Consider the following 25,622-nt stretch of genomic DNA (forward strand, 5'->3'; position numbering starts at 1 on the left):
TTCAGAACAAATCCTTTTTTCTCCCATAATTCAAAAATCTTAAGTAACATTCATCCACAAAGCTTTATCAGTACATTAAGACTGAACAGCACTACATTACTAAGTTGTCGTAAAGCTGTCCCCGGTGTGCCCAAAACCTCTATTTCCTACCTGCGTTGATCGCTGTGAGATGTGTTATGGTTCATTCTTGATCTTCACAACTATATATGTCCTTGTTCATGAGTCTACGTTGGCTTATCAAAGCTCAAAGTGCAAATTGGTTAATATTTCATCAATATGTATTGCATTACTTACCGAAACACCACTCTGACAAGGAAACTATTCAATGAAAATGTACTAAAATATAGTCATAATGATCCCAAAGGTCCTCTGTTATCTTGTTGTAACTCACTGTTTTATAAAACATCCTGTCTGCACTTTACCTTTTACCTTCTCACTGGCTTACTAACTGCCATAAATTAGCCAAACAAATTATAGGGACAAGGGTTGCTGATAACAACATGTTGTAGACTTTTTTAAATTGGTCCAGTATTGAGGGAGAATGCTGTAACCACCTGCTAAATGGGCTGTAATGTAATCATTTGGGGCAACCTGGCACCATCATTTACGTTCACTAAAAGTACTTGTTTTTGCTACTGACAGGCTCAGATTGTTATTATAAATGTGTGACAACATTATGAAATGGACCCTACAGAGAAATAAAATGTTTTTCTTACCTTTCGCTTTCTGTTCGTTATTGTGTTATGTGACTTGTTGCCCTAAGACAACGGTGGAAACGTGAGTGAGAGTGGAGAGAGGAGTGCCACAGGACACCGGTGTTGTCAGAGTTTGCTGTGTTGGACTACAGAAAACGTAATTTAGTGTTATCTAAAAGATTTCAGTGTCATAGCTGAATATTTAGATGATTTCGACAATGTGGATGCGACGCAAGGTTTCAGTGCGAGGCTTCTCGGACTGCTATAGATACTGGAGTCGCATAGCTCGAGAATTGAGCATGATCTTTAAGACTACAATAAGAAAGGATCCAGGGCTATTCTTATTGGGTTTGCTCTTTAAAGAAGTAGCTCTCTCCCGTAATCACTACAAATTGCTGGACAAACTTCTGCTCCCTGCTCGTAAATGCAACCTGTTAAAATGGGTTAGAGATCCACCCAGTAACTTTCTGGTACAGGGAGATTTTCAGCTCACTGCCTCATGAATGGATAAATGCGGTCCTTAGGGGTAATGAGGGCTCATTTATTACGATGTGAAACCCTGTTCTAGATTATTTACCCTTACTGCTCAAACACTCTGTTGATAGGCCAATACCCTTAACAAATATTTCTATGATCACCTTTTACCATTCACTATCGGTTAGAGTCTGAGGACAATATACTTTACTATGAGATACTATCTGCTGTATATAGATAGACAGGCAGACAGACAGACGGACGGACGGACGGACGGACGGACGGACGGACGGACGGACGGACGGACGGACAGACAGACAGACAGACAGACAGACAGACAGACAGACAGACAGACAGACAGACAGACAGACAGATAGATAGATAGATAGATAGATAGACTTTATTGATTCCCAAAGGGAAAATTGAGGTGTTAAAGCAGCAATTTACATACATCACAAAAACGTGCATCACGCACACAAACGAGACGAGGTAAGTACAAAAAACACTGTATTTACAAATCTCTGTATACATACTAGCTACTACTTTAAAGGGACTGTTTGTAAGAATCAGAAATTCTTGTTAACAGCGACACCTGTGGCCGTTAAGTCAACGAAAGTCAGCGTTGGGCTCGCGCTTGTGCTCGCTCTACATAGACATGAACGAGCATCGCTCAAGACAGTGAGTCGACACACATCAGCTAAAACCACAATATCACACTATATTTCACCTGCTTGGCAGTAATGTTAGCTGACCAGACGAAGGTCTCTCCATGAATCAATGCTGATCCTAGTGTTGGCTTTTCCTGCTTCAGCCTCCCGACCGCGGTCGGAGGGAACAGCCGGGAGACACCGGAGTTTTGGTCGGAGACGATAACATTTCTCGCTGCGGAGCCCTGTCACTTCACAAGACACGGGAAACCTCTGTTGGTCTGGAGGAGCTGCAGCAGTTATTTCTGCACAAACGTCCACTGTACATTCACTAGATATTCTCAGAGCTACTAACTCTTCTGCAGTGTGTAGTGTGCACGCATGCACGTGTGGAGCGAAATAGCGAGAACGAGCGAGGTGTGTGAATGAAGGCATGCAGGCAGAGGAGCAGAGGATCAGAGGAACAGAGTACAGCAGAGACTCCGGCCCTGGAGACCAAAGCTACGGTCTCCCCCACATCCTCCGACCGCGGCCAACACTGTTTAATAGACGGGCTTAACTAGATATAACTTTGCGGTTTTGGTGCATCCGTGTAGTTTGTGTTGGAGTCTGAGTCTGAACAGCGTAGCCACATGCGAGCGCGCACGGGACACCAACCCGGATTGATTTGTACGTGTAAGAAGTTACGAACAGTCCCTTTAAAACTACATAAAAGAAATAAAAAAATACAATAAAAATAGAATTATAGATATGTCTCTGCTGTGCAAATTTAAACTAAAATATGCGTTGTGTAAATTTAAGTACAATATGCCTTGTGCATTGCCACTCAGAACATAAGTCTACTCTCCCGGCATAGAGGAGAGTCATTGTATGTTGACGTGGCTGTGGGCAGTGCATGTATAAAGAGGTCCTCAGCACCATATTCTCTCGTGGATGGCACAGTATGGCTATATAGTAGAAAGGAGATGAAACTCCGGTGTGTTTTGACAACAGCTGCTGCCACCATTTTGGACTGAAAAAGCTTTATATATTATTTATAATATTTTATTGTTCGACACAGGCCATTTTGGTAGAATACTACAACGGAGTAGCCATATTTAGAAGCACTTTAAATATTTTTAAGTAGTTGGTTAATATGTAAGGGATAGTGTACAGCTAGCGGGTCATTGTTGTGAAATAAACCCCAACAGGGCGGAGGGGTCTCTCATCGCCCTGAAGGGGTTCCTTTCACAACAATGACCCGCTAGCTGTACATTATCCCGTTTATTACACGGCTACTTTCCAAAGAAATCAATAATTTGACACAATAACGTTCCGCCAGAGTCCGACGTCAGAACTGTGGCCATAGCAACGGTCTGCTATAAAGAAATAACACACCGTAGATTGACCAATCAGAATCGAGAATTCAACACAGCCGTGTAATAATTAAGTACAGAGAGACTTTCACTGAATTAAAATGATAAATACAATGTCATGGTCAGTGGTCTGGGTGGAAACTTCATCATGCCAAACTTGGATGAGACTAGTTGATATTTGATACAAGGCAAAAAAAGTAATTGAATAGTCCTGAGGTTAGAGGTTAAAGGTCAGAGGTTAAGATGCCCACCACGTCCGGCTGAAGACATATGTTGCATCTTTCTCATTTCCTGTCACCTCTCACCTGTCTGTAATAAAGGCATAAAAATGCCCAATAAATACTCAAGAAATGCACAATGTTAATGGTTTATTTTAATATGCAGTTCAATACCGCCATCTGCTGGTATGTGGCTTAATTACAAATGAGTGTTTAACGTAATATTATGTCTGTTCTTTACGGACACAAGCAGAGGAACAGGGCTCATTCTCTTTAATATAAAGACTGATGCTGTGATAAAGTGCTACACAAATAAACCTGACTTCACCTGAACTGAAATATATTTGACTACAACATGCCATAGTCATAAGCTACATGTGCAAGTAATCCTCTCAGCGGTAAAACAGTAAAACAGCAGCCTCAGTCATCTCTTTGGAAGCGCTCCAGCCTTGCTCCCTTCCCAGTCTGTCCCAGTCAAATGATGGGAAGTCCCCACACTGGTCAGTGTAGAAATATCCACCTCCTCCTATACAGTACTGGAGACACACAAAAAACAGCAGGATTATTACACTGTGTATCAGTTTCTGTGTTGACTGACAGCTGAAGTGTCTGACTCACGTGTTCAGTGTTGTATCCGCGGATGGGCTTGACCCCGGAGCAGATCGCCGTGGCGGAACGTTCATTGTTTATTGCTCTGAATGTGATGAAACCTGGTTCAAACTCTCCTTTCATAGAAACAGAAAAAAACATGAGTTTTTCAAAAGCTACCTTAATTATAGCCGGATGAACTATTTTTATTTTTATTTATTATTTTTTTTAATTTATTGTTCAAATTAAGACTACAGAAACATAACAAAAATAAATAAATAATATACAGTGCAGGAAGAGGCAAAAAAAACCACTGGGCTTATTTGAAGCCTCCACCTACATAGTGTTAAAATGTCACAATGTTATAGAGAACGCAAGATTAATATGCAGAAATAATATGACTACATAATAGTGAATGACAAACAATTACAACAAGATATATATATATAATAACAACAATAACAATAAATATATTAAAGAAAATATAAGAATTTGGTTTCGTTTTTTTCTAAACCATCTATAGCCTACATATTGGTGAAAAAGCTCTATATTATCTCCATTTCCCTCTTATTACATGAGTTGTTTACCTCTTGGATTGGGTCCATATAACATTTTTGTGGACTCTATGTTTCCATGGTCGTACACGATGGGAATAGCTGGCCCTCTGTTGCTGCTCGAGCCAACGTTGTATCTCACTGGATATTGCTGGAAGAATGTAACAATACATATATATATATATATATATATATATATATATATATATAGGTAATCAGATATTTTATCTAAGTAAAAGTAGCAATACATCAGACCTGCATTCAAAATTGTACTTAAAAGTATTTACAATCAAAATATACTTAAAGTACCAAAAGTAACAGTATACTCATTATGGCGAATGGCCCATTCCAGAATAATAAATATTATATAATTGGATTATAATGATTGATGCATTTATGTGTAAGGATCATGTCCATGTAACAGCTGGTAAAGGGGGAGGTAACACATTTATATACCGCCCTTAATCTATAATAATATAGGCTATCATAATTCATATGTTAATTATATTTTGTATATCTAACCTGAATCTGCAAATTAACTACAGCTGTGAAATACATGTAGTGCAGTAAAAAGTACATTTCCCTCAGAACAGTAGTGAAGTAAAAGTACAAAGTAGCAAAAAATAGAAAAATAAATATCTCAAAATTGTACAATACTTGAGTAAATGTACTTAGTTACCTCCCAACACTGTAATTTAACATAACTACATGTTACTAAGTTACCGTGAAGAGCTCAAAGAGGTTTCCTCCGTACAGCTGGAGGAAGCGGTTGGTGGTGTGGTAGCGGAGGATGGCGGCCAGGTTCCAGTGCTCCAGAGGGAAGTTGTTGGGAACGTGCCACACAGACATGTCTTTTGCTACTATATCATAGTAACCTGGGTTCTGTGAAAGTGTACACACACAGATGTCATGATTGTAATTGTGATTTAGATCACATTTGACTTATTTTTCATCAGTCAAACAGTCGGTGGAATTGTTCATTTTGCTCATTTTGTTTCTTCTCTGGCCTTTAATTTGTATTGACAAATAAAAAGATGAATGTAACGTATGTTGACCAGTACAGGTGTTCCAGTAGCCATGACAGAAAGCCAGCATGCACATTACCAAGAACCTGGAAACAAGTCCACCGAAATGTTGTTTTTAATCGTATCAATTATAATTGTGCTTTTCCTGTTATGACAAGCCAAAATGTCTGCTGGGAAAAAGATTTATTGGTGTCGGTGAAATGATGCTCTGAATCATAAAAGTGCTATTTTGACATGTCATTGCAGGGTAAAGAAGTATAATTAATTATGTTATGTTCCATTTACGCTCATATTGTGCATGCTGGCTCACTGGAATAGCTGTAACACATTAATAAAATGGGACCATCATTCATTTTTATCAATTACACCTGTGTTTACCTGCTATGACATGTCAAAATGGCTGTGTGAAAAGGGCCTGTTGTCCCGCTCAACACTGCACTGTAGGACAGTGAAGGAGACGTCAACTAAGCACAGTCTGACACACCTGTACAGTCCTGACCAGAGGTCAGATCAGACAAAATCATTGAAAACACCTGTGTGTGTTGGTGCAGAGCTTAAAGGCCCAGCCATAGAAATAGAATGGGAGTAGAACTAACATCAAACTGTTTGCCATTTGGCTCTCAGCACTGTACATTGACCCTAGAAATAAAATGAATTAGCCCGCTGTCACGGGTCTTTGCAATGGCAGCGGTACACATAAAAACGGCCGCAACTCTGACCATCCTGCTATGTTGATTTGAATGGAAATATCCATTTTACTCTAATTCTATTTCTATGTGCCACACAGTTTTCACTTATGATTCCTGATTAGACTTCTTCTCACGACTGTGTGGGTGTGTACAGATTTACACCTTTTTTTCAACTTCATTTGTAGTGTGTGAATGTAGAGGAATAAAAAGTACAATATTTCCCTCTGGAAAGTAGAAAAAATGCAAATATACAAGCAAAGTACCTCAAAATTTTACATAGATACAGTAAATGAGTTACTTTCCACCACTTTCAAGTTGTATATGTACCTTAAAATCATCCGAAGTGGCGCTCTCTGCTGTTCCAAAGGTGTTCCTGTTGGCCCAGTTCCCGTCTCCATCTGGCAGCTCAGCATTGTTGCCCTGCTGGCTCGACCAGCGGTCGCCCACTGTGCACCTTCCATAAATACTGTTCTCGTGGACGCTCGCCACCAGCGTCCAGCCGCCTCCCGCAGTGGTCATGTCACAGAAAGTCTGATAGACCATGCCATTAGCAGTTTTCAGGAAGTACAACCCATCTGGAAACATTATACTTAGTGTTAATGAGTTAAAAACATTTGTTGTGATTTATTGGTTATCGGCTGAGATGTATACCAAATCTGTACAAAAGTGTTTGAGGGGACAGCAATACATTGAATTTATAAAAGACTTTTACATTTCCAATGCATTAAAGACTATATTTGTTTAATGTCCAAGTATTGCTTAGAGAGACATCTCCTACAGGCTACTTACCTTCATGTTCATTATATCTGTCTCTGATCTCTTTGCAGCTCCTTGCAACATATCTGGACCTTTTGCTCAGTTTGTCCAAAAGTTCAAAGTTTGTCCTGGTGAGGTTCTCAGTCATCTCAGCATCCTTGATGGTGAGCTCCTCATTTACTGAAAATAAATTCACATTATATAGAATAAGAAAGTTAGATAACAGTGCTGTAGCCTACACATTATCATATGTGGGATATTGCTTGTTGTTTTTTACCTATTTCATGTAAAGCAGCCGCTGCAAATGAAGCATCTTCCACTAACAGCAGAACCACCAAAAGCGAAAGCATGTGGTGTAACATGTCTGTGAAAAGCATATTTGTAGCTATTAGAGTAGAGTATGTTATCGAATAGACACACAAAATAATTTAAACCTGACAAATCTATCTACAGATATCAGAAATTAACCAGAGCACCATTCTCCCACTGTTAAATTATTGTGTTAACGTTCTTTCCAGCATTATTGAGACCATTAAGACTAAAAACATCTTTTAATCAACAGATAAATGAAAGTCTGACAGGTTTCAGAACAAATCTTTTTTTCTCCCATAATTCAAAAATCTAAAGTAACATTCATCCACAAAGCTTTATCAGTACATTAAGACTGAACAGCACTACATTACTAAGTTGTCGTAAAGCTGTCCCCGGTATGCCCATTTTTGTAACAAAACCTCTATTTCCTACCTGCGTTGATTGCTGTGAGATGTGTTATGGTTCATTCTTGATCTTCACAACTATATATATCCTTGTTCATGAGTCTTTGTTGACATATCAAAGCTCAAAGTGCAAATTGGTTAATACAGTATTACATCAATTTGTATTGCACCACTCTGAAAAGGAAACTATTGAATGAAAATGTACTAAAATATAGTCATAATGATCCCAAAGGTCCTCTGTTATCTTGTTGTAACTAACTATTTTATAAAAAATCCTGTCTGCACTTTACCTTTTACCTTCTCACTGGCTTACTAACTGCCATAAATTAGCCAAACAAATTATAGGGAGAAGGGTTGCTGGTAACAACATGTTGTTGCCAGTATAACTTCTTTGTGTCCCACTAATCAAAACAAATATGGAGAATACAAATAAGGATATAACACTTAAAGGATAACTTCTGTATTTTTCAACCCTATTTTCCCATGTTTTTGTGTCTAAGTGACCAATGGGGACAATAATTTTTTAATTGGTCCAGTATTGAGGGAGAATGCTGTAACCGCCTGCTAAATTTTTCTCGTAAAATTACGACTTTATCCTCGTAATTTTACGACTTTTTTTTCTCGTAAAGTTATGCCTTTATTCTCTGAATAAAATTTAAATTATATAATAATAAATATAATAAAAAGTGTTTCCCTCAATGTGGCCATAATACTCCGCCGTAGAATAGACAACAGAATATAAATAATTTTGTTTTACTTTTTTGTAGAGGCACTTTTTAGGTTTCCAGTTTTACTGACGTTTTTTTTTCAGTCCAAAATGTCGGAAGTGTCGCTTTGCTGCTGGGCTCTGACGTTGCCATGGAACGAACAGTTGACTTTCAGTTGAGAGTGCGCGGGCCGGCCCGCGAACGTTTGATGTTGGTAAAAGACGCCGCTATCAGCCGATTTTATCTTCTTAATACGGGCTATTCAGTAGAAAGTAGTAGTAGCCACCAAAAGAAGGGGCCGCTACTGCCGAAGGGGTCTACAACCCTGATTAGTTTAAGATCCATTGATCTTTTTATCTTTTTTTCTTTCAGACTTTATAATCATGATAATAATAATCTTTATTTATATAGTAGCTTTCCAAACACAGTTACAAAGTGCTTTACAATAAAAACAGAACACATTTAAAACACAAGGATAATGAAATGTACTAAAAGCCAAGAACAACACACATAAAAACACAACTAAAATGTCCTAAAACATAAATAAAATCACAAATTTTAAAACATAAATAAAAGCACAAAACAACTCTGAAAAAAGTGAGTTTTTAAAAGTGATTTAAAAGATGCGACAGAGGCAGTGACAACATATTTGTTATGGTCATGTGACTCTTGTGAGAGCAAAGTTTAAAGTTTGAGCCGAGCTGACAGCCAGTGATTGTTAATCATCAACTGGTTAAATGTTATTTTTACTGTTGACTAATTTTGGACTCTCCGTAACAAGATGTTCCCCTGTGTTGTAACCAGTGGGTGAAAATTTGCAATACCACAGTGTAATAGGACTCTGTTGCAAGTAAAAGTCCCGCATTCAAAACTTTAATTGAGTAAAAGTATAAAAGTATTAGCATCAAAATATACTTGAAGTACCAAAAGTAAAAGTATTCATTATGCAGAATGGCCCATTTCAGAAAAATATCTATTGTTGGTTTATAATTATTGATTACATTAATGTGTACATCTCTTTAATGTTGCAGCTGGTAAAGGCTGGATTTGAATTACTTAATATAGGCTACTAGCTGGTCAAAAATGTTTTTATTCTTTATGATGCTGTTTTATATCTCGTTTGATTAATCAAAATGGGATATGTATTTCTCATAGTGTACTTTCACGAATACAAATTGGTTGTGTTATTTTATTAAACTAAATTCCTCTAATACAACTTAGTGAAGAGGTTCTGATTTCGGCTGCTGGATTTCACTTTCCTCTTGATTGTATCAGGGTCATTCTCTGACCAGATAGAAACAAACAACAACTACTCTTTTTCTCTCTGTGTGTCTCTCTCTGATCTATTTTTAGAAGTTAGACGGACACTGTGAGAGGCGTTCACTAATAATTCAACTGCTTCACACAGCAGCAGGAATGAGAACCTGCAGCCAGCTGTGCACTCCCAGCTGCACCGACCACATGTAGCTGTCTGCTGGAAATATTAACTTCTTGTTAATGAAATCTTAAGATAGATAATTGTGGCTTCTTTTATTTTACTCTTTACCATGTGTTTTCAATCTCTATCTAAGTTCCTTAATTTAAACCCTTCAGAGCTATTTGCTTCCACTCTTGAGATTCAGTTTTTGTTAGGCTTGTAGACCTGAGGCTAAATCAAAAATGTTTATGTAAAGTCGTGTCTTTACTATATGTCACAACATATATGTACCTATATTTGAGTGACTTAACCCCCTGAAACCCGCAGCATTGCTAGAGAGCTAGAGTGAAGCTATACAGATATCATATGAAACTAGAAAACCTAAGTAATTTATGACTAAAACAACTTGTCACATAGTGCTGAGCTGATTCTCAAATTAATCTTCAGGTCCCCAGCTTTCAGATGATGTACACCACTTCTATGTGACATCTTCTGTTGACCTGCTATCTCCCCTAAAGACCCGTACCCCCCTAAAAAAAAAAAAAAACGGGTCTACTGTGGGTCTCAGAGGGTTGATCTACAATGTAGTACACATGTTTGTTGATGGCCTACAATAACCAATAACCTCTGTAGGTGCATACTTTGTACGTGAAATATTATAAAATTGTATTGATAACTTGAATATTAACTTGATATAATCTAAAATGACTATTAGAAGAAAAAAAAGACCTGTGCTCTCGAGATTGAAGAAACCTGCAAATTAACTACAAATATCACTAATTTAGTATAGTAATATTATATAAATTATATAAATGAATATTTAAAAGGTGAAAAGATCTGTCTGCCAGGCTGGAATTCTCTCATCTTTTACTCTGTCCTCTTGCAACTCAGATTAAACTTGAATTATTAATGATTGAAATGGTTAAATAGAAGCTATAGGCTACTTAGTTTACCGGCCAAAGGAAAATTTTATTTTTTAATTTTTTTTAATTTTAGGGTTTCACCTTAATCTGTTTATGAACCTGCATTTTCCCTGACCCTAAAAGCCTCCATATTTCTCAGTTAAATCCTCATGTTTCTTCTGTCCTCTTTATAGTTCACTCTCCCTCTCTCTCTCTCTCTCTCTCTCACACACACACACTTTCTCTCCCTCCTGCTTCTCCTTTTTCTTTTCTCAGTGTTGTCCGATATTCTAATCTTATCTGACCTGATTCACTTTTCTACCGGAAACCTTCATTGACTTGAACACACACAGTCATAAATAAAACACACACACACATACAATACACAGTGTTCACTCAGAGTGGTCTTGGTCTGAGCTTTCTTAAACATAAAGGATATAAAGAAAAATGTATATAAGTGTTGTGTGTTTATAGACATGATTGTAATCCAGGACTAAATTGGACTTAATGTGTTCTTCATATATTTGTAATAATGCAGAGACCTCTCCCTCCAGTACCAGGATTATAGCAACGACCTGATCCCATGTCCCCAGAGAGACTGAAGGCCATTATAAGGTCTTTTGGACAGAAAGACTTCACAAACTGGATCAGAGGAGAAAAGACAGTACAGGGGGGGTCAAAGCAAATCCAACAATCTATATCTATAGATGCACATTTTTCATTCAATAAGCTATTTACAAGGATGCGGAAAACAATTATAACATTTGTTCAGTCAATTTTGTATTTGTAAATACGAGAGGCTTCATTCTCTGCTCAGGTAGACATTCTTCCTTTATATCTTTACATAGACAACAGTTGATTGCTGCTATATTAATGGTCTGGAGCATTTTTAAGGTTTGGTTAAGTTTAGGCACAAAAGCAATGTGGTTAGGGTTAAGGAAAGATCGGTCATGGTTAAAAGAAACCAATGTTGACTTTTGGTAACAGGAAACAAACAGCGGCCTCTGACGTTTTGTCGACTCATCCAACCACCCCAACCCCCTCCCTCTGTGAACTTTGTGGCCAAGAGTCATAATTCCTAGAACTGCTAGAGGGCTTTTCCACTTGAACGTAAACATATGTTGTTTTGGAGGTATCAGCTGAACCGCCTGATTGTTTTTTTTTCCTGTTGTGTTGTTGCTGTTCTGATAATATTGTCTTATTAAATTGGGATAAATAAATTGTTCAAAACTCTTCTTGAAAACCCCTGTATGCTGTGGCTTCAGAGCAGTAGGCCTAGTAGTAGGCTACCTGAAGTAGGCCCACACAATTAACAGCTTCTTCTGAAACTCCCTGTAACTCTCTCTCTCTCTGTCCTGTCGTGAGGGCTCATTCAACTCACGCATTCACGGCTGGTACTGTAGGTGTGACCCATTAAAAGTTTCTCCAGGCAAACACAACCACCCTTGATGAAGTGAGCCCATTTTTGGTTGACATGAGAATGAAACAAGGACAGCCATTAGTCAGTCAATATTAATAGATGTAATCACTTTATCATTCCTCAGAGAAAGGACCCCGCACACTCCTCTCTGAACTGCACTTCAGTCGGGCCTGTAATGATTTTTCTCACTCAGCAACCTACATACGACGTGGTAGACACGTTTTAAAAAATGCATTTGACCTATGTTTTATTAATCCTCTTTGGTATGGTGACTATTCTTACATACAGTTTGAGGCGCCTAGAGTTGATGGATGTAGGTTACAAGCCTATTACACAGTGAATACCAAAAGGCTGCACACATACAGTTATACAGTACATTGTACCACCACCTCTGTGTTTTCTCATTCCTGCATAATCAGAATAAACACAAACATGTTATCACTGGTGCCTAATAGAGATAATACATGTGATAACTGTATACATTTTCAGTGGAATTACAAATTAAGACCGTCTATTTAGTTTTTAATCCATAATATGTGGTGTACTTTAAAGAAACGGTTTGACATTTTGGGGAAATACGTTTATTCTCTTTCTTGCTAAGAGTTAGATGAGTAGATCCACCGCTTTCAAATCTATACGGTAAATATGTTGCTGGAGCAAGCAGCTGGTTAGCGTAGCTTAGCATAAAGACTGGAAACAGGTGAAACAGCTAGCCTGGCTCTGTCCAAAGGAAACAAAATCTGCCTAATAGTACCTCTAAAGCTCACAATACCTTGGTGCCTTACAATTTCTCAGCTGGGAGTAACGCTAACTCTGCTGGTTGCCTGGCTCTGGCACATACTGTAGCCTACAGTAACTCCCCCCCCCCCCCCTCCCACGTGAAATAGCGTAGACCTATTGTGGTTTTCATAAGCCACCTCGGTTTTTGTACCAATTATAGAAACACCTGTTGGGGATTCTTTCACAACAATGACCGGCTCGCTGTACATTATCCCTTACATAATACACCTATGGGCTGTATGCTGTAAGGTCTGTACCGTGGTGGATGTATTAATGTCTCTGTTCCCAAACAACTGGCTATCGGCCAGTAGCTAGTAGTGCTAGTAGCTTAAACAGACGTAAACAGAATTTAATGTAGTTAAAGGCAATTTATTAACACGCAGGGCAAAAGCACAGGGCACAACCTCTTATACATCCATGGTCTGAGGTCTATTGTACATTGATTTTGGAGGTCCTTGACATGAAAAAGTTTGAAATTGCTCTCAAAATCTGTGTGCTGGATTTTTCTAACTTCCATTTATGTCTATTGCACTTTTTTTCATCACTTTATGCTCCTCTGGGAAGCAGCCGGGCAAAAAAGTTAAATAAATAAATAAGTAAGTAAGTAAATAGTTATAATAGTATGCATATTTATAATATTTTTATCGTTCAACACAGGTTATTTCGGTAGAGACATTAAAATTATGACAATAAAATATAAATCATTTTGTTTTACTTTTGTACGACACTTTGTAGGCGGACGTTTAACTGGTGTCATTATGGTAGTCACCTTGATTACAGTCCAAAATAGCGGAGGCGTAGCTCTGCTGCTGGGCGCTGGCGTTGCAATGGAACGTATAATTGCCTTTCACTTCATAGAAATATATGTTCTTATACGTATATTGCTAAAAAGCACATAATATACATGCTTTAAGCTAAGTTGCTCTAGATAGCTTCATTACCAGACAGATATGAGAGTGGTACCAATCTTCTCATCTAACTCTTGGCAAGAAAGCGAAAAAGTTTCGCAAAAGAACCTTCCTTTGCATTCGGTGGGCCTAATAGTAATTCAATCACAACCACCACAAAAATATTTGCAGCTCAGGATGGAATCATAAATCTTGTTGGCTCCATTAAGACTTGAGGCTCCTTGAGGCTGTAACACACGCTTTCATTTTTAACACTAACAAGGAATACTCATTAAACAAAAATGAACAGATGTTAATCTGTAGAGAGTTCATCACAGAGCAGGGTTGTCACTGTAAAAGCTTCTGTGTTCTCACTGGTCAGGGCTTCTTTCACAGGAACAACCTTTACAAATTATTCATGTGTGTTTCTTTCAGGGGATGGAAGGGGGGGGGAACAGAGTGCACCGTGCATCCATACAAGATGCACAGCTGACGGGTGCTAATGTGAGTTAGTTACATAATCCCATTTCTAGAGATTCAGAGAAATCCTGTCCTCTGTCTCTCTGTGGTGGGGAATGGAAGCTACACTGCAACAATACCCCCATCCTCACTGGTAAATCAGTATTTTCCCAGTAAAACAGGGGGAGATATTTCACTTGTTTGCAGTGAAATTTCATCTGAGAATTCTCTTGAAATTAGGCATATTAATTCAGCAATGTGAATTTAAGGTGTTTTATCATTCATGTACAGCATCAAGTCTAATCTAAACACTGAGACTGAGAAAACTATGAATGAGGGAGAGGTGATTGCACCTGTCCCAGCTTGATTCAAGCCTTTAACCATCCTACGGGTGCCTGTCTTACTCAGTTTTGTTTGTCATATATGGCTGTTTCTTAGAAAATGACTCGAATAAGCGCCACATGGCAGGAAAAAACTAAAATTACTTCTTTCTTTTTTTAATTGATTGAACTTAAGCTACAAAAAATATTGTAAAACTCACTCATTTCTCTTGCTGAGGGCCTCGCTTTATTTACCCATCCGGACCCGTCTATATTTGTCCTCACATTGAATTTTGCAAGCTCCCACAAATGTGACATGTTTTACAAAGACTACAAAGCCTTTGGGTAAACATCCATGTGAACAAAAATGAGCCATATAACCCACAGACAGATAAAAAAAATAACAGCTCCAACACTTACAGTTATCCGAAAACACATAGTTTTTCATATCAGACCAAACTCACATCTTAAATCAGGAGTACCAACTTTTACCTTCCGGCAGGAGATATAGAGTCCCACGGTGCAGATTGAACCGTTACAAACATTCATTCTTGCCGATGTCTATTAAACTCCTCAAGAACTCAAAACATAAAGCTATCATAATGACAGTGCAATATGGTTAGACAGTGCACTATGTTAAATTGGGACAGTGCAATATGTTAAATTGGGACAGTGTAATATGTTGCATCTGTGTAATATTGGGCTATTGTCTGTGCAATACTGTCTAATCTGTACTAATCTGGGCAAGACGGTGGACAGTGCAGTGCACCACCTGGGTGCAATACCTGCCATGGTGTGTGTGATAGTATGTGCCATTGTGTATGTGTATGAAACATCTGTTTCTGTGGAACTGTTTCCCTGTCTTGTGTGGAATCGTTTATTATTGTTGTTGATGCTGTTTTAATTTAATGTTTGTAACTGCAGTTGGACGGAGTTCAGGAAAAATTTCCCCACTGGGACAATAAAAGTATACCTTATCTTATCTTATATGAATGGTAGAAATAGGGATAATGGGTGTTATTTTGTATCATGTGATCCCCCAAGTTGGAGCTTTTTTGCTATAGCTGCTTTTTGTACACATGGATGTTTGACTGACAAAGACAAAGAAGTAAATTCACTGTGCTTTCGCTTTTTTGATTCCTGCCCCTGTAAACTGGGGTTGGGTGTGCACATGTATTTTCTAGTTCTAATATGTATAACCTGTTTTTACCTCAAACTTAACCATGATACATCTGAAGCTATCCTTATTGTCTCCCATCTCAATTTTTACATCCCTGGTTTTATTACATCCTCTGTTACTAAGGTCAAAAATATTGGTGTAACTTTGGATTCCACCCTCTGTTTTAAAACACACATCAAAAACATCATCAAAACGGCCTTTTTCCACCTAAAGAACATCTCCAGACTGAGTCCCTCTCTTTCACACCCTGTTGCAGAGATGGATGTTTGACTGACAAAGAAAAGAGAAGTAAATTCACTGTGCACCCTTTCCACCTTTGCATATCTGTCCTGCTCCCTGACCTCTCACATTGGATTTCATAAATGGTTTCATTCATAGTCCTATCGGTATCTGCGTCAGTCTGTCTTTGTCGTTACTTTCCTCCGTGTCCGTCACCTGCTCCGAGGTTGTCCCTCGGTGATAAAACACAGTCACCGTTGTGTTCCCGCTGTCCTCGCTCCCCCTGGTGTTCCTGGCACAGGAGGAGACGCCCAGCTGCTTCACGTTCAGCGGACTCTCCTGCTTCATGTGTCCGGCCTCGTGTCTCACCATCACCGTCTCCACCGCTGCGCTCACCGCGGCGCAGCAGCAGCAGCAGCCTCGTCCGCGACAGCGCAACAGGCGCAGGAAGGCGTCTCTGAAGTCCGCGTTGAACGCATAGATCACCGGGTTGAGGGACGAATTGCTCCAGCCGATCCACACGAAGACATCGAAGGTTTTTTCACTGACACAATAAGGTCCACGCTGCGCCCCAGGGTGCTCCGGTCCGGGACAGAAAGGCAGCGCGCAGTTCAGGACGAAGAAGGGCAACCAGCAGCACACAAACACACCCATGATGATGCTTAAAGTTTTCAGGACTTTCGTCTCTTTTCTGATGGACACTTTGAGCTCCCGGTGGGACTGATCAGAGCGCTGACAATCAGGATGGAGACTCATCTGTGACTGGTATGAGTTGGCACCTATTTCCGTGCACAAGTCAGGGCAAAGTTCAGCATCCGAGCGGCAACTTTGTGCATGCTCTGCAGCTCTCTCCAGAGAAGATATCATCCGGATCTGTATCTGGGCTATCCGGTAGATGCGGGTGTACGTGACGATCATAATAGCCACCGGGATGTAGAAGCTGATGAGAGAGGAGGAGATGGCGTACGTGCGACCCAAGCTGGAGTCACAGCTCCCAACAACAACACTCTCACCATGAAGTGCCAAATCCTTACCCATCTCTGCACGGTGCCAGTTCAGATGCACGGGCACGAAGGAGATGACCACGGAGACCGTCCACGTCACGCCGATCATCACAGAAGCCACCTTCTTGTTCATGCTCCTCTCGTAGCTGAAGGGGCTGGAGATGGCCCAGTATCGGTCCACGCTGATGACGCACAGGTTGAGGATGGAGGCCGTGGAGCACATGATGTCGCAGGCCAGCCAGGTCTTGCAGAACCCGCCAAACGGCCAGAAACCAGCCACCTCAGTTACAGCTTTCCACGGCATCACCAGCACCGCGACCAGGAGGTCCGACAGAGCCAGAGACACGATGAAGATGTTGGTAACTTTGGCGCGCAGGTGCCGGAAGCGATAAACAGCTGCGCAAACGGTGAAGTTGCCGAAAAGCGTCCAGACGATGAGCAGCGCCAGGACGCAGCCGGTTAAAGCTCGGTGCGCCGGTAACTCCTCCAGGCTGCCAGCTCCTACCGAGCCGGTTGTGTTATTCATTGCCTGGTCCTGAGCTCCGCCATATGTGGAAACTAAAAAGGACAAGAAAGAGAGAGAGAGAGAAAGCGAGCGCCGTGCGTCCTGCTCCAGTCCGGACTGATCTGTGTTGCTGCTCCGAGCGCAGAGCAGATTTACTGGAGGACCACATGCACCATCAGCTGGTACTCACTGCTCTGCTGACAACACGCAGCACAGAGACACACTGCTCTGAGACAAGTTTGACATGTGAGAAACCAAAAACATGTCAAGCACTAGTCTGGAGATGTTCTTTATGTGTAAAAAGGCCGTTTTGATGATGTTTTTGATGTGTGTTTCAAAACAGAGGGTGCAGTCTAAAGTCACACCAAGATTTTTGACCTTAGTAACAGAGGATGTAATAAAAACCAGGGAAGGAAAAATTGAGATGGGAGACTGTGCAGTGGGGAGGCAATAAGGATAGCTTCAGGTTTATCATGCTTATGTTTGAGGTAAAAACAGGTCATACATATTAGAACTAGAAAATAACTTAGGAGTAAAACTGCACATTAAAATTAGGGCTGAATGATTTTGAAAAAATACATTGCGATAATAATTTTTACATCATTATTCTAATTTTCTTTGAAAACCATTTAAATGATTATGGTTTGATTTTTGCAGGGATCTGTGCCAAACAAAGATGTTTTGTTAAGTCTGTAGAGTATGATGTGTAGGCCAGGACATCTCTACAGCGCGACAATATTTAATTCAAAATGGTATTTTTGAAACACATTTGCCTTTAACAAATATTGCGCCTCCTGCGATTTGAAAATTGCAGTAGTCCAATATGAACTGAATATAAATGTCACAGGGTGTGTAGCTGAGAAAAGGGGAGCTAAAAGGACTAATTTAATCACAATTGATAAGTCATCCAAGATGATGTCATCCATCACACCTCACTTCCCTTCCCCTGTCTCTCTCCCATCCACCTGGTACATTGTACTTATTGTGAACAACAGATATTCAACTTATTTTTTTGTGATCAATTTTTTATTGATATTTAAGCATAATTATATAGGGTGGGGTTACAATTTGATGGATCACCAATAGAGTAAAAGAACAATCACAAATGTCCATGTATTAATCAATACAAAATTGGCAAGCAGCTACAGAAAAAGAAAAAAACAAACAGGAAGAAGAACAAACAAACAACAACAGAAAGACATTTAAATATAAACTTCTACGCCACCCTCCCCCCTACCACAAATCCCTCCGTTTGGGTCTCTCCCATCCCACCCTAGACTTTGGGGACACGGAGAACAATTATATGAAGGATTTAATTATAGTGATTGCTTGTTTCCAATGTGATTTATTTTCTCTCTTTGCCAAGTGCATGTTGGCAGCCCAGTCTTCCATACCTGCTATATCTATGAAGCCATCCATATATTTACCTAAAATTAACTGAATATAAATGTCACAGTGTGTGTAGCTGAGAAAATGGGAGCTAAAAGGACTAATTTAATCACAAATGATAAGTCATCCAAGATGATGTCATCCATCACACCTCACTTCCCTTCCGCTGTCTCTCTCCCATCCACCTGGTACATTGAACTTATGTGAACAACAGATATTCAACTTATTTGTCTGCTTTTTATACTATATATATATATATATATATAATATATTTATACATATTTCATTTGACTGATTTCACTGTACCCATTCCCTGAACTTATATTTGTGGACTTATTAATATAACCTATGATAATGGTGTTGTTGTATTATAAATTGCTTGCCATTATTTATTATTTCAAACTTTATAATTGTACAAATCAACTTGACTAGACCTAACATGTCTCTGCAGGAAAGAACAGGCCTGATGTTAATTTGTAATTGATCTTATTTTTTATTTTTCACCTCATTCATGTAACACAAAAAATGTCTGCATTTGGACTTGCAAATGTGTCAGATGTCTTTGAAATTTCACAAAGACACATGACTACATGCAAAGTTGTCAATACATTAATGCACATCATTTTTCCCCCGGGGCTTCCAGCAGACAGGTTTCAACCAAGGCTCTCGTCACAGCGTAAGGGTCACAGTTGGCAGCAGGACGTCTGTCCTCAAAGTAACCACAGCCCATCTGACTGACATGGTCAGGGATGCGAACACTAACAGTACGAGAGCCTATGGCTGAAGTGAAGTCATGGAAACTGGAGATATAGCGCGAGGTAGCGCATTGAGTGGTGAGGCGTCTCATGTTGTCGGCGCCATTGTGTGGATCGTAGACACGAATGTGCTGAGAGTGACACTTGCTCAGCCTTCTGATTGCTTCTTCAATGTACCTGTAATTTCACAGAGAACAGATTTTTATTGATGCATCTATTTTTAAATGTCTATTTGCTGTGCACCAAGAGCACACGATTGGTGTATTTTGGATATTTGTCACGTGTCATTAGACTTACTGAAGTCCCCCTTCGCTTCTCATCTCCTTGGTGCTGAAGTTGGTGTGACAGCCTGATGTTTCCTCTCTGCTCTCAACGGGTTTAACATCCAAGGATGCAACAACCCCAAATTCTTCACAGACACGGTGCAGAATGTAGCGGGCCATCAACAGATCATCTCCCATTTCAATCCCCTCGCATGGGCCGACCTGGAACTCCCACTAATGAGACAAAAACACCAATCACAGAGAGCAAAGGAGACATCTGAGTATTTATAATGAAGGTTACGATATTGTAACTCTTGTTTTATAAGCACAGGAGGAGCCCTCTACTGGACTCTACGGGTAATACTCTCCTCCAATCACTTGCACGCATTCGCCCACCCAATCGCCCAGCCAATCAGGATGTGCCAACCCAAATATGTGCGGACCCCACACTATATAAGGCAGCGTCCACCGCTGTCAGACATCCCACACCCTCTTCAGCGAGCAGTGTGGGAGCAACAGGGCCCCCTTGGTAGAGGGCTCCACCTGTGCTTATAGAACTAGGGTTACAATATCGTAACCTTCGTTCTAACTCACACAGGCACCGCCCTCTACTGGACTGTCTGGGTACAGTGGGTGGAGCCTGATGGATGTACACCCTGTCGCGACCTTGACTTGAAAGTATGCGTCCTTTAAGTCGATGGTGGTGAACCAGTTTATCGGCTGAACCAGTTTCAGTGTCTATGATGATCAGCATGCGGAACATCTTGAGGCAATGCATTGGTTATGACACGAATAGTTCAACACCAGTCAGGTGAGCTGTTACCTGGGAGGGTAATAATTCTCCATTGGTGCCACAGATCTTTACACCAGCATACAGACAGGCTCTATAGTGACAGATAACGATGTCTCTTCCATACGCTTTGTTAATGCCCACAGCGCAATGTGCTGAAAAATAAAACCAACATTAAACAAGATTTGGTGAGAAAACAGTTACAATTAAAAAGCACTATACAAATTTGATACTGAAAATATGACATAATACATTTTGAACTATAGAAAGAAATACAATAATATATAATACTCTCAATATACAGTATGTTATTCTCGTTCAATCCAATATTCATATATCTATTTTTAATCACACCAGTTTTTGAGCATCCTTGAGAAGGCCAACCAAAGGGCTGTCCATCCAAACCGAACAGTGTGTACTCCTGTTCCATCCCAAACCAGGGCTGATGTTCTCTAACTTCCTCCATGACTTTAGCACACTGTGAACGCTGATTACTTTCTGTGTAGAAAAAGTAAAACAAAGATTTCAAAATCAGTAAGTGCAGCACACCAAACTTTGGGCCTCTTACAGTATGGTCCTCTATATGTACATGTAGCTGATACTTTTGAGTTCTCAGTCAACACTGAAATATGTTACCTTCGGGGACACGGTTGATGTCAAGTACTTCACACAGAACCAATTTATAGGGGTCAAGATTGAAAGGATCTCGAAACATTTTCACCGGGACCAAAATGACTTCGACCACAGTCCCAGAAGTCTCAACAAGGTAGGCAGTATGCCATTCTGGGATATCTGTCAGGGAGTTATTAACACATGGTCATATGAAACAGCAATGTATCCTCATACAACAGTTAGTATAACATCTTACTAGGGATCGACAGATATGTTTTTTTCAGGACCGATACCGATTATTAGTAATCAAGGAGACCGATAACCAATATTTTGTTGGGAATAACACAAAACTTTGTGGAAATGCCTTAAATCATATGTTTAATTAAAAGAGAACTTTTCAACATTATCTTAAAACAAAAAGTGCAGGGAGCCCTCAGGTTCTTATAGAGTTAAACGATAATTTTAATAAATAAAAAAACAATATCTCCCTGAAGTTTAATAAAGTGTAAAAATAAATAAAACTAGCAAAACTTAAATTTGTGCTGAAGTTTGAGTCCCAATTCAGCAGCAGCAGATTGTGGTGCAGAAATGCTCTCCAGTGAGACGACTTCTGTTCCTCCCATAAACTAGAATACTTCATGACCAGTGATTACTAGAGCTGAATATGTACAATAGCAATAGAAGTGACTATTCAACTATATGCAGTGCATGTATGGATTAACATAGGCATAACATTGTACTCTGGACATCATTGAAAATGAAGGCATGTCCTCAATGATTCCTCGAGAGATTTCCTATGAGCAGTGTATGAGAACAGCCTGGAAACAGCAACACATCAGATACAATATTTAAACATTATGAAAGACATCAAAAATGCTACCTAAAGCCCTTTAAAAATAACTACAGTTACTACAAAGTGACAGTTAGTGTCCATTATTTCATTCTACTATACCTCTGATTCCTGTTGGTTCTTTGTACAGAGTCCTAGTTTTGCCATTTAGATTTTCTCCAGTTTCATCAATCCAAATGTACGTCACCAGGCACTCTGTACCTTTGGTAAGAGACAGATAGTGATTCTTGACTCTTTTGTGAAGACTGAGGCTTTCAGACAAGAGGACAGACATGATGATTTTCTTAAGATTCAAAGAAATGCTTCTCTTTGAATGTAGTGCAAGAAAAAAATTCTTTCAGCTCCAATTCTGTGGCTGGTTCAGATGAGTTTTACTCACTGTGCAGCGAACACTACACTTGACTATATATAGGTTACAAGAATCAACAGGTTAAACAGGCTGGGCGTTGTTCAGCTACATTGCTCATGGGAGCAATGTCAGGCAGAGAAAAATTCCACGCTAACAGAGGGAGAACAAAAATTTCCGTCCTCCTACTAGAAAAAGTACAATGGAACGCCACTCGTAGTCGGAGTTCCTACTTGTGAACTCGGGGCAAATACATCTACCCAGACTTCACAAGATGCAGTTGTCTGACGTCACACAACAATGGAAGTGCACATTGTAAATGGTAAACCATCCACTAAAAGCCAAGATAAAATATATTTGTCTGTATTTAATTAAAATGATACTATCATAGTGAACCCGGTTCTGCATGTAAATTGATGTCAAAATATGTTATTTGGTAGCTGGTTACAGTAAACGATCTCTGAAAGTTATCTTCTCTGCACAAAAGTTATTTGGGAAAACGTTAAACCCTTCGGCGTGTATATAATTTGCTCAGAGCTAGCAATGTAAAATAACGAGCGACGGAAGAGTATGTAAATATAGAAAGCGATAGTATCCATGACGGACAGTAGTGTGCTACATATCCAGTAATAATAGAATAGGTACCAAGTAGTAAAATACAGTTCACATCTTGTTCCTTAGTACCTACATGTATTGGTATGTGCGGCTGTGGCTCAGAGGGAGAGCAGGTTGTCCACCAATCGGAAGGTAGGAGGTTCCGGTCACATGTTGAAGTGTCCTTGAGCAAGACACTTAACCTCAAATTGCTCCCATAGGCTGTGCCATCGGTGTGAATATGTGTGTGAATGGGTGAATGCTGACATGTAGTGTAAAGCGCTTTGAGTGGTCGAAAAACTAGAAAATCGCTATATAAGTGCAAGTCCATTTACCATTACTGTACTGGTACACCGTTAGTACAAAAGATTACACCGTAACTCCAGAGCAATACGCTGTACGTTACAGGCTGTAATGTAAAGCGTTACCCATAGCGGTTAATACAACCCGTTCTCACTCCCAACTCGTCAAATACCACTGATTGGTAAGTGCATTGGAAACCAACACGTTGACTTATTTTGTCACGTCAGTCGTTAGTCACATGACTTGTACGTTGCTAGTCAGTGAAGTTAACGTCAACCACGACCGTTTCCTAACCCTACCTAAGTGGTTGAGTTGCCTAAACCTAAGTTCCCGTGAAAACAGAAGTTTATTTTGAAAGGACACTATGCATGTAACAAGCATATATTGACACCTCTGGTCTCCGATGCCAGGGATAACTCCGAGGGTTAATATGAATATAATAATAGCCTGACTGTAGCTTCATATTTACCGTACAGATATGAGAGTGGTCTCGATCTTCTCATCTAACTCTCTGCAAGAAGCAAATAAGTTTGTTCCCCAAAATGTCAAACTATTCATTTCATTTTTGTTTTACCTAAGACAGCATATTCTAATAGTATTGCATTGCCCCTCCTCTACCTGCTACCTTAACAAGTATTGTTCAGACACAACATACTGCCATGACAGTGCACTCTAAATTTAATACCCCCTCTCCCCACAGCTCTCTCTCTCACAACACACACACACACACACACACACACACACAGAGGACATGATGTTGAGGATAAAAGCATACTTTTTGGCCATGTACTGAACCAGATGGCACAACTGAAGTTGAAGCACCGGTGAAAAACACTGAAATAGCACTCAAGCAATATTTGATCTTTATTAAAGGCAACAGGGTTTAGTTTGAATACAGATTTAGATGATGGAGACAGAGACAGACAGTCCAAAGCAGAGGGCAGGGAGTTAATAATCAGATTATCTCCATCATTTTTGAGAGTTTGTACTATTTTTGTGCTCATTTAGGACACACTAGAATTAAATCCATTTTGTTGAAATGAAATTGCTCTCTTATTAATTTCCTGTCTAACTGGTTGAATCTAATAATGATAATAATTCAAAAATCACAACATATTGCACCTTTACACTCCTGAATAATTAGTACTTAGTAATTGCTATGGATTTGGTAGGCTTTTGTCTGGCTACTCTTGTCAATCGTCTCGTTACGCAACTTCTTGTCAAACTGCTTTTTCAAAGTTGACATGTCTCTGTCGCGTTTTATCTTCTCACTCCGCAGGTTCTCCTCCAGCTGTCTCTGGAGGATTTATTTGCTCACCTTTACAATTCTGAATAATTAGTAGTTAGTAGGGGTGGAATGGTTCACAAAATTCACGGTTTGGTCCATATCACGGTTTTGGAGTCACGGTTTTCGGTTCGGTACATTTATGTTACAGCGAGGAGGTCATGTTCTGATTCCACATGCTTTTCATTTATTTGGCAAAAATAAATTAACAAATGTTTGCCTTAACAAAAGTATGGCTTACATAAGGAACATAAACTCTTCTTCATTGTCAAATCTTAATTGCAAGAATGGGTCTTCTACAGTAATTAGTGCAAACAAAAAATGCAGCTTTCTTATTTTCATATAAATATGATGTAATTATAGACTAAGGCCATCAACATAAATTGAAGCATAAGCTCAACCAGAACTATACTAAAAAACAACAACAACAGTATAACATCTGTCTCAATTCCCTGATTATCAGCTCTTAATTGAAAGATTCTGTGCCACTGTGTTATTTAAAATTAATTAATAACTATAAAACACATTACAGGGATTGTGCTGCTGGAATTACTGTGTTCCTTGAATGTATAGCGCAGCTCAAGTAACGTTACGTTAATCAAATGCTGAAATCCAGCGTCCTCCATGACTGCATAAGGCTGCATATCTTTCACTATAAACCTCCCCAATGCTTTAGATATGTTTTTTGCCCTGTCTGAATCTGCATGTAGAGGCTGTTTAAATACTGCAGGGAGAAGGAGTTGCTCTTTCCTACCCGACTCTCTCCTCCTTGCGCTAACGACGGACATACCAGAGTGTTGCCGCTAGCATAAACCACACATGTTGCACAGTCGCCGTTTTACACACCACTTTTTTTATTTTATAATGAGTGTATTTGTTCCGTAAAATAATAAATCCACTGTAGAAATCTTCATGTTT

The 25,622-nt window shown here is 39.6% G+C and overlaps 3 protein-coding genes across 3 annotated transcripts; all 3 read right to left on the bottom strand.

The window, feature by feature from the left end:
* Positions 1–3,522: 3,522 nt before the first annotated feature.
* LOC141764690 (intelectin-like) lies at positions 3,523–7,826 on the bottom strand. Its single transcript, XM_074630107.1, has 8 exons — positions 7,746–7,826; positions 7,279–7,365; positions 7,035–7,181; positions 6,573–6,820; positions 5,255–5,413; positions 4,565–4,682; positions 4,008–4,114; positions 3,523–3,925 (listed from the first exon to the last, which is right to left on the bottom strand). The coding sequence occupies exons 2-8, from the start codon at positions 7,361–7,363 to the stop codon at positions 3,782–3,784; spliced, it is 1,008 nt and encodes a 335-aa protein (XP_074486208.1). The 5' UTR covers positions 7,364–7,365; positions 7,746–7,826; the 3' UTR covers positions 3,523–3,781.
* A 4,567-nt stretch (positions 7,827–12,393) lies between these two features.
* On the bottom strand, positions 12,394–17,691 carry LOC141764692 (D(1) dopamine receptor-like). The gene has a single exon (XM_074630108.1). It carries the CDS (start codon positions 17,536–17,538, stop codon positions 16,162–16,164), a length of 1,377 nt encoding a protein of 458 aa, XP_074486209.1. The 5' UTR covers positions 17,539–17,691; the 3' UTR covers positions 12,394–16,161.
* Positions 17,692–19,525: 1,834 nt separating this feature from the next.
* Positions 19,526–22,661, bottom strand: LOC141764693 (glutamine synthetase-like). Its single transcript, XM_074630109.1, has 6 exons — positions 22,279–22,661; positions 21,351–21,506; positions 21,069–21,212; positions 20,748–20,869; positions 19,959–20,158; positions 19,526–19,838 (listed from the first exon to the last, which is right to left on the bottom strand). Exons 1-6 carry the CDS (start codon positions 22,448–22,450, stop codon positions 19,526–19,528), a joined length of 1,107 nt encoding a protein of 368 aa, XP_074486210.1. The 5' UTR covers positions 22,451–22,661.
* Between the last annotated feature and the right edge of the window lie 2,961 nt (positions 22,662–25,622).

Source organism: Sebastes fasciatus, chromosome 3 (genome assembly GCF_043250625.1).
Source record: "Sebastes fasciatus isolate fSebFas1 chromosome 3, fSebFas1.pri, whole genome shotgun sequence".
Classification (NCBI taxonomy): domain Eukaryota; kingdom Metazoa; phylum Chordata; class Actinopteri; order Perciformes; family Sebastidae; genus Sebastes; species Sebastes fasciatus.

Bases quoted from the DNA above. Each gene is read 5' to 3' on its own strand.
- LOC141764690 (XM_074630107.1), bottom strand. From the start codon at position 7,363: ATGTTACACCACATGCTTTCGCTTTTGGTGGTTCTGCTGTTAGTGGAA. The intron at 7,182-7,278 runs GTAAAAAACAAC...ATTTATTTTCAG, and splicing joins GGCTGCTTTACATGAAATAG to TAAATGAGGAGCTCACCATC. The intron at 4,683-5,254 runs GTAACTTAGTAA...ACATTCTTCCAG, and splicing joins ACCTCTTTGAGCTCTTCACG to CAATATCCAGTGAGATACAA.
- LOC141764692 (XM_074630108.1), bottom strand. From the start codon at position 17,538: ATGAATAACACAACCGGCTCGGTAGGAGCTGGCAGCCTGGAGGAGTTA.
- LOC141764693 (XM_074630109.1), bottom strand. From the start codon at position 22,450: ATGTCTGTCCTCTTGTCTGAAAGCCTCAGTCTTCACAAAAGAGTCAAG. The intron at 21,507-22,278 runs GTATAGTAGAAT...ACTCCCTGACAG, and splicing joins AGAACCAACAGGAATCAGAG to ATATCCCAGAATGGCATACT. The intron at 20,159-20,747 runs GTAACAGCTCAC...TTGTCTCATTAG, and splicing joins GAGAATTATTACCCTCCCAG to TGGGAGTTCCAGGTCGGCCC.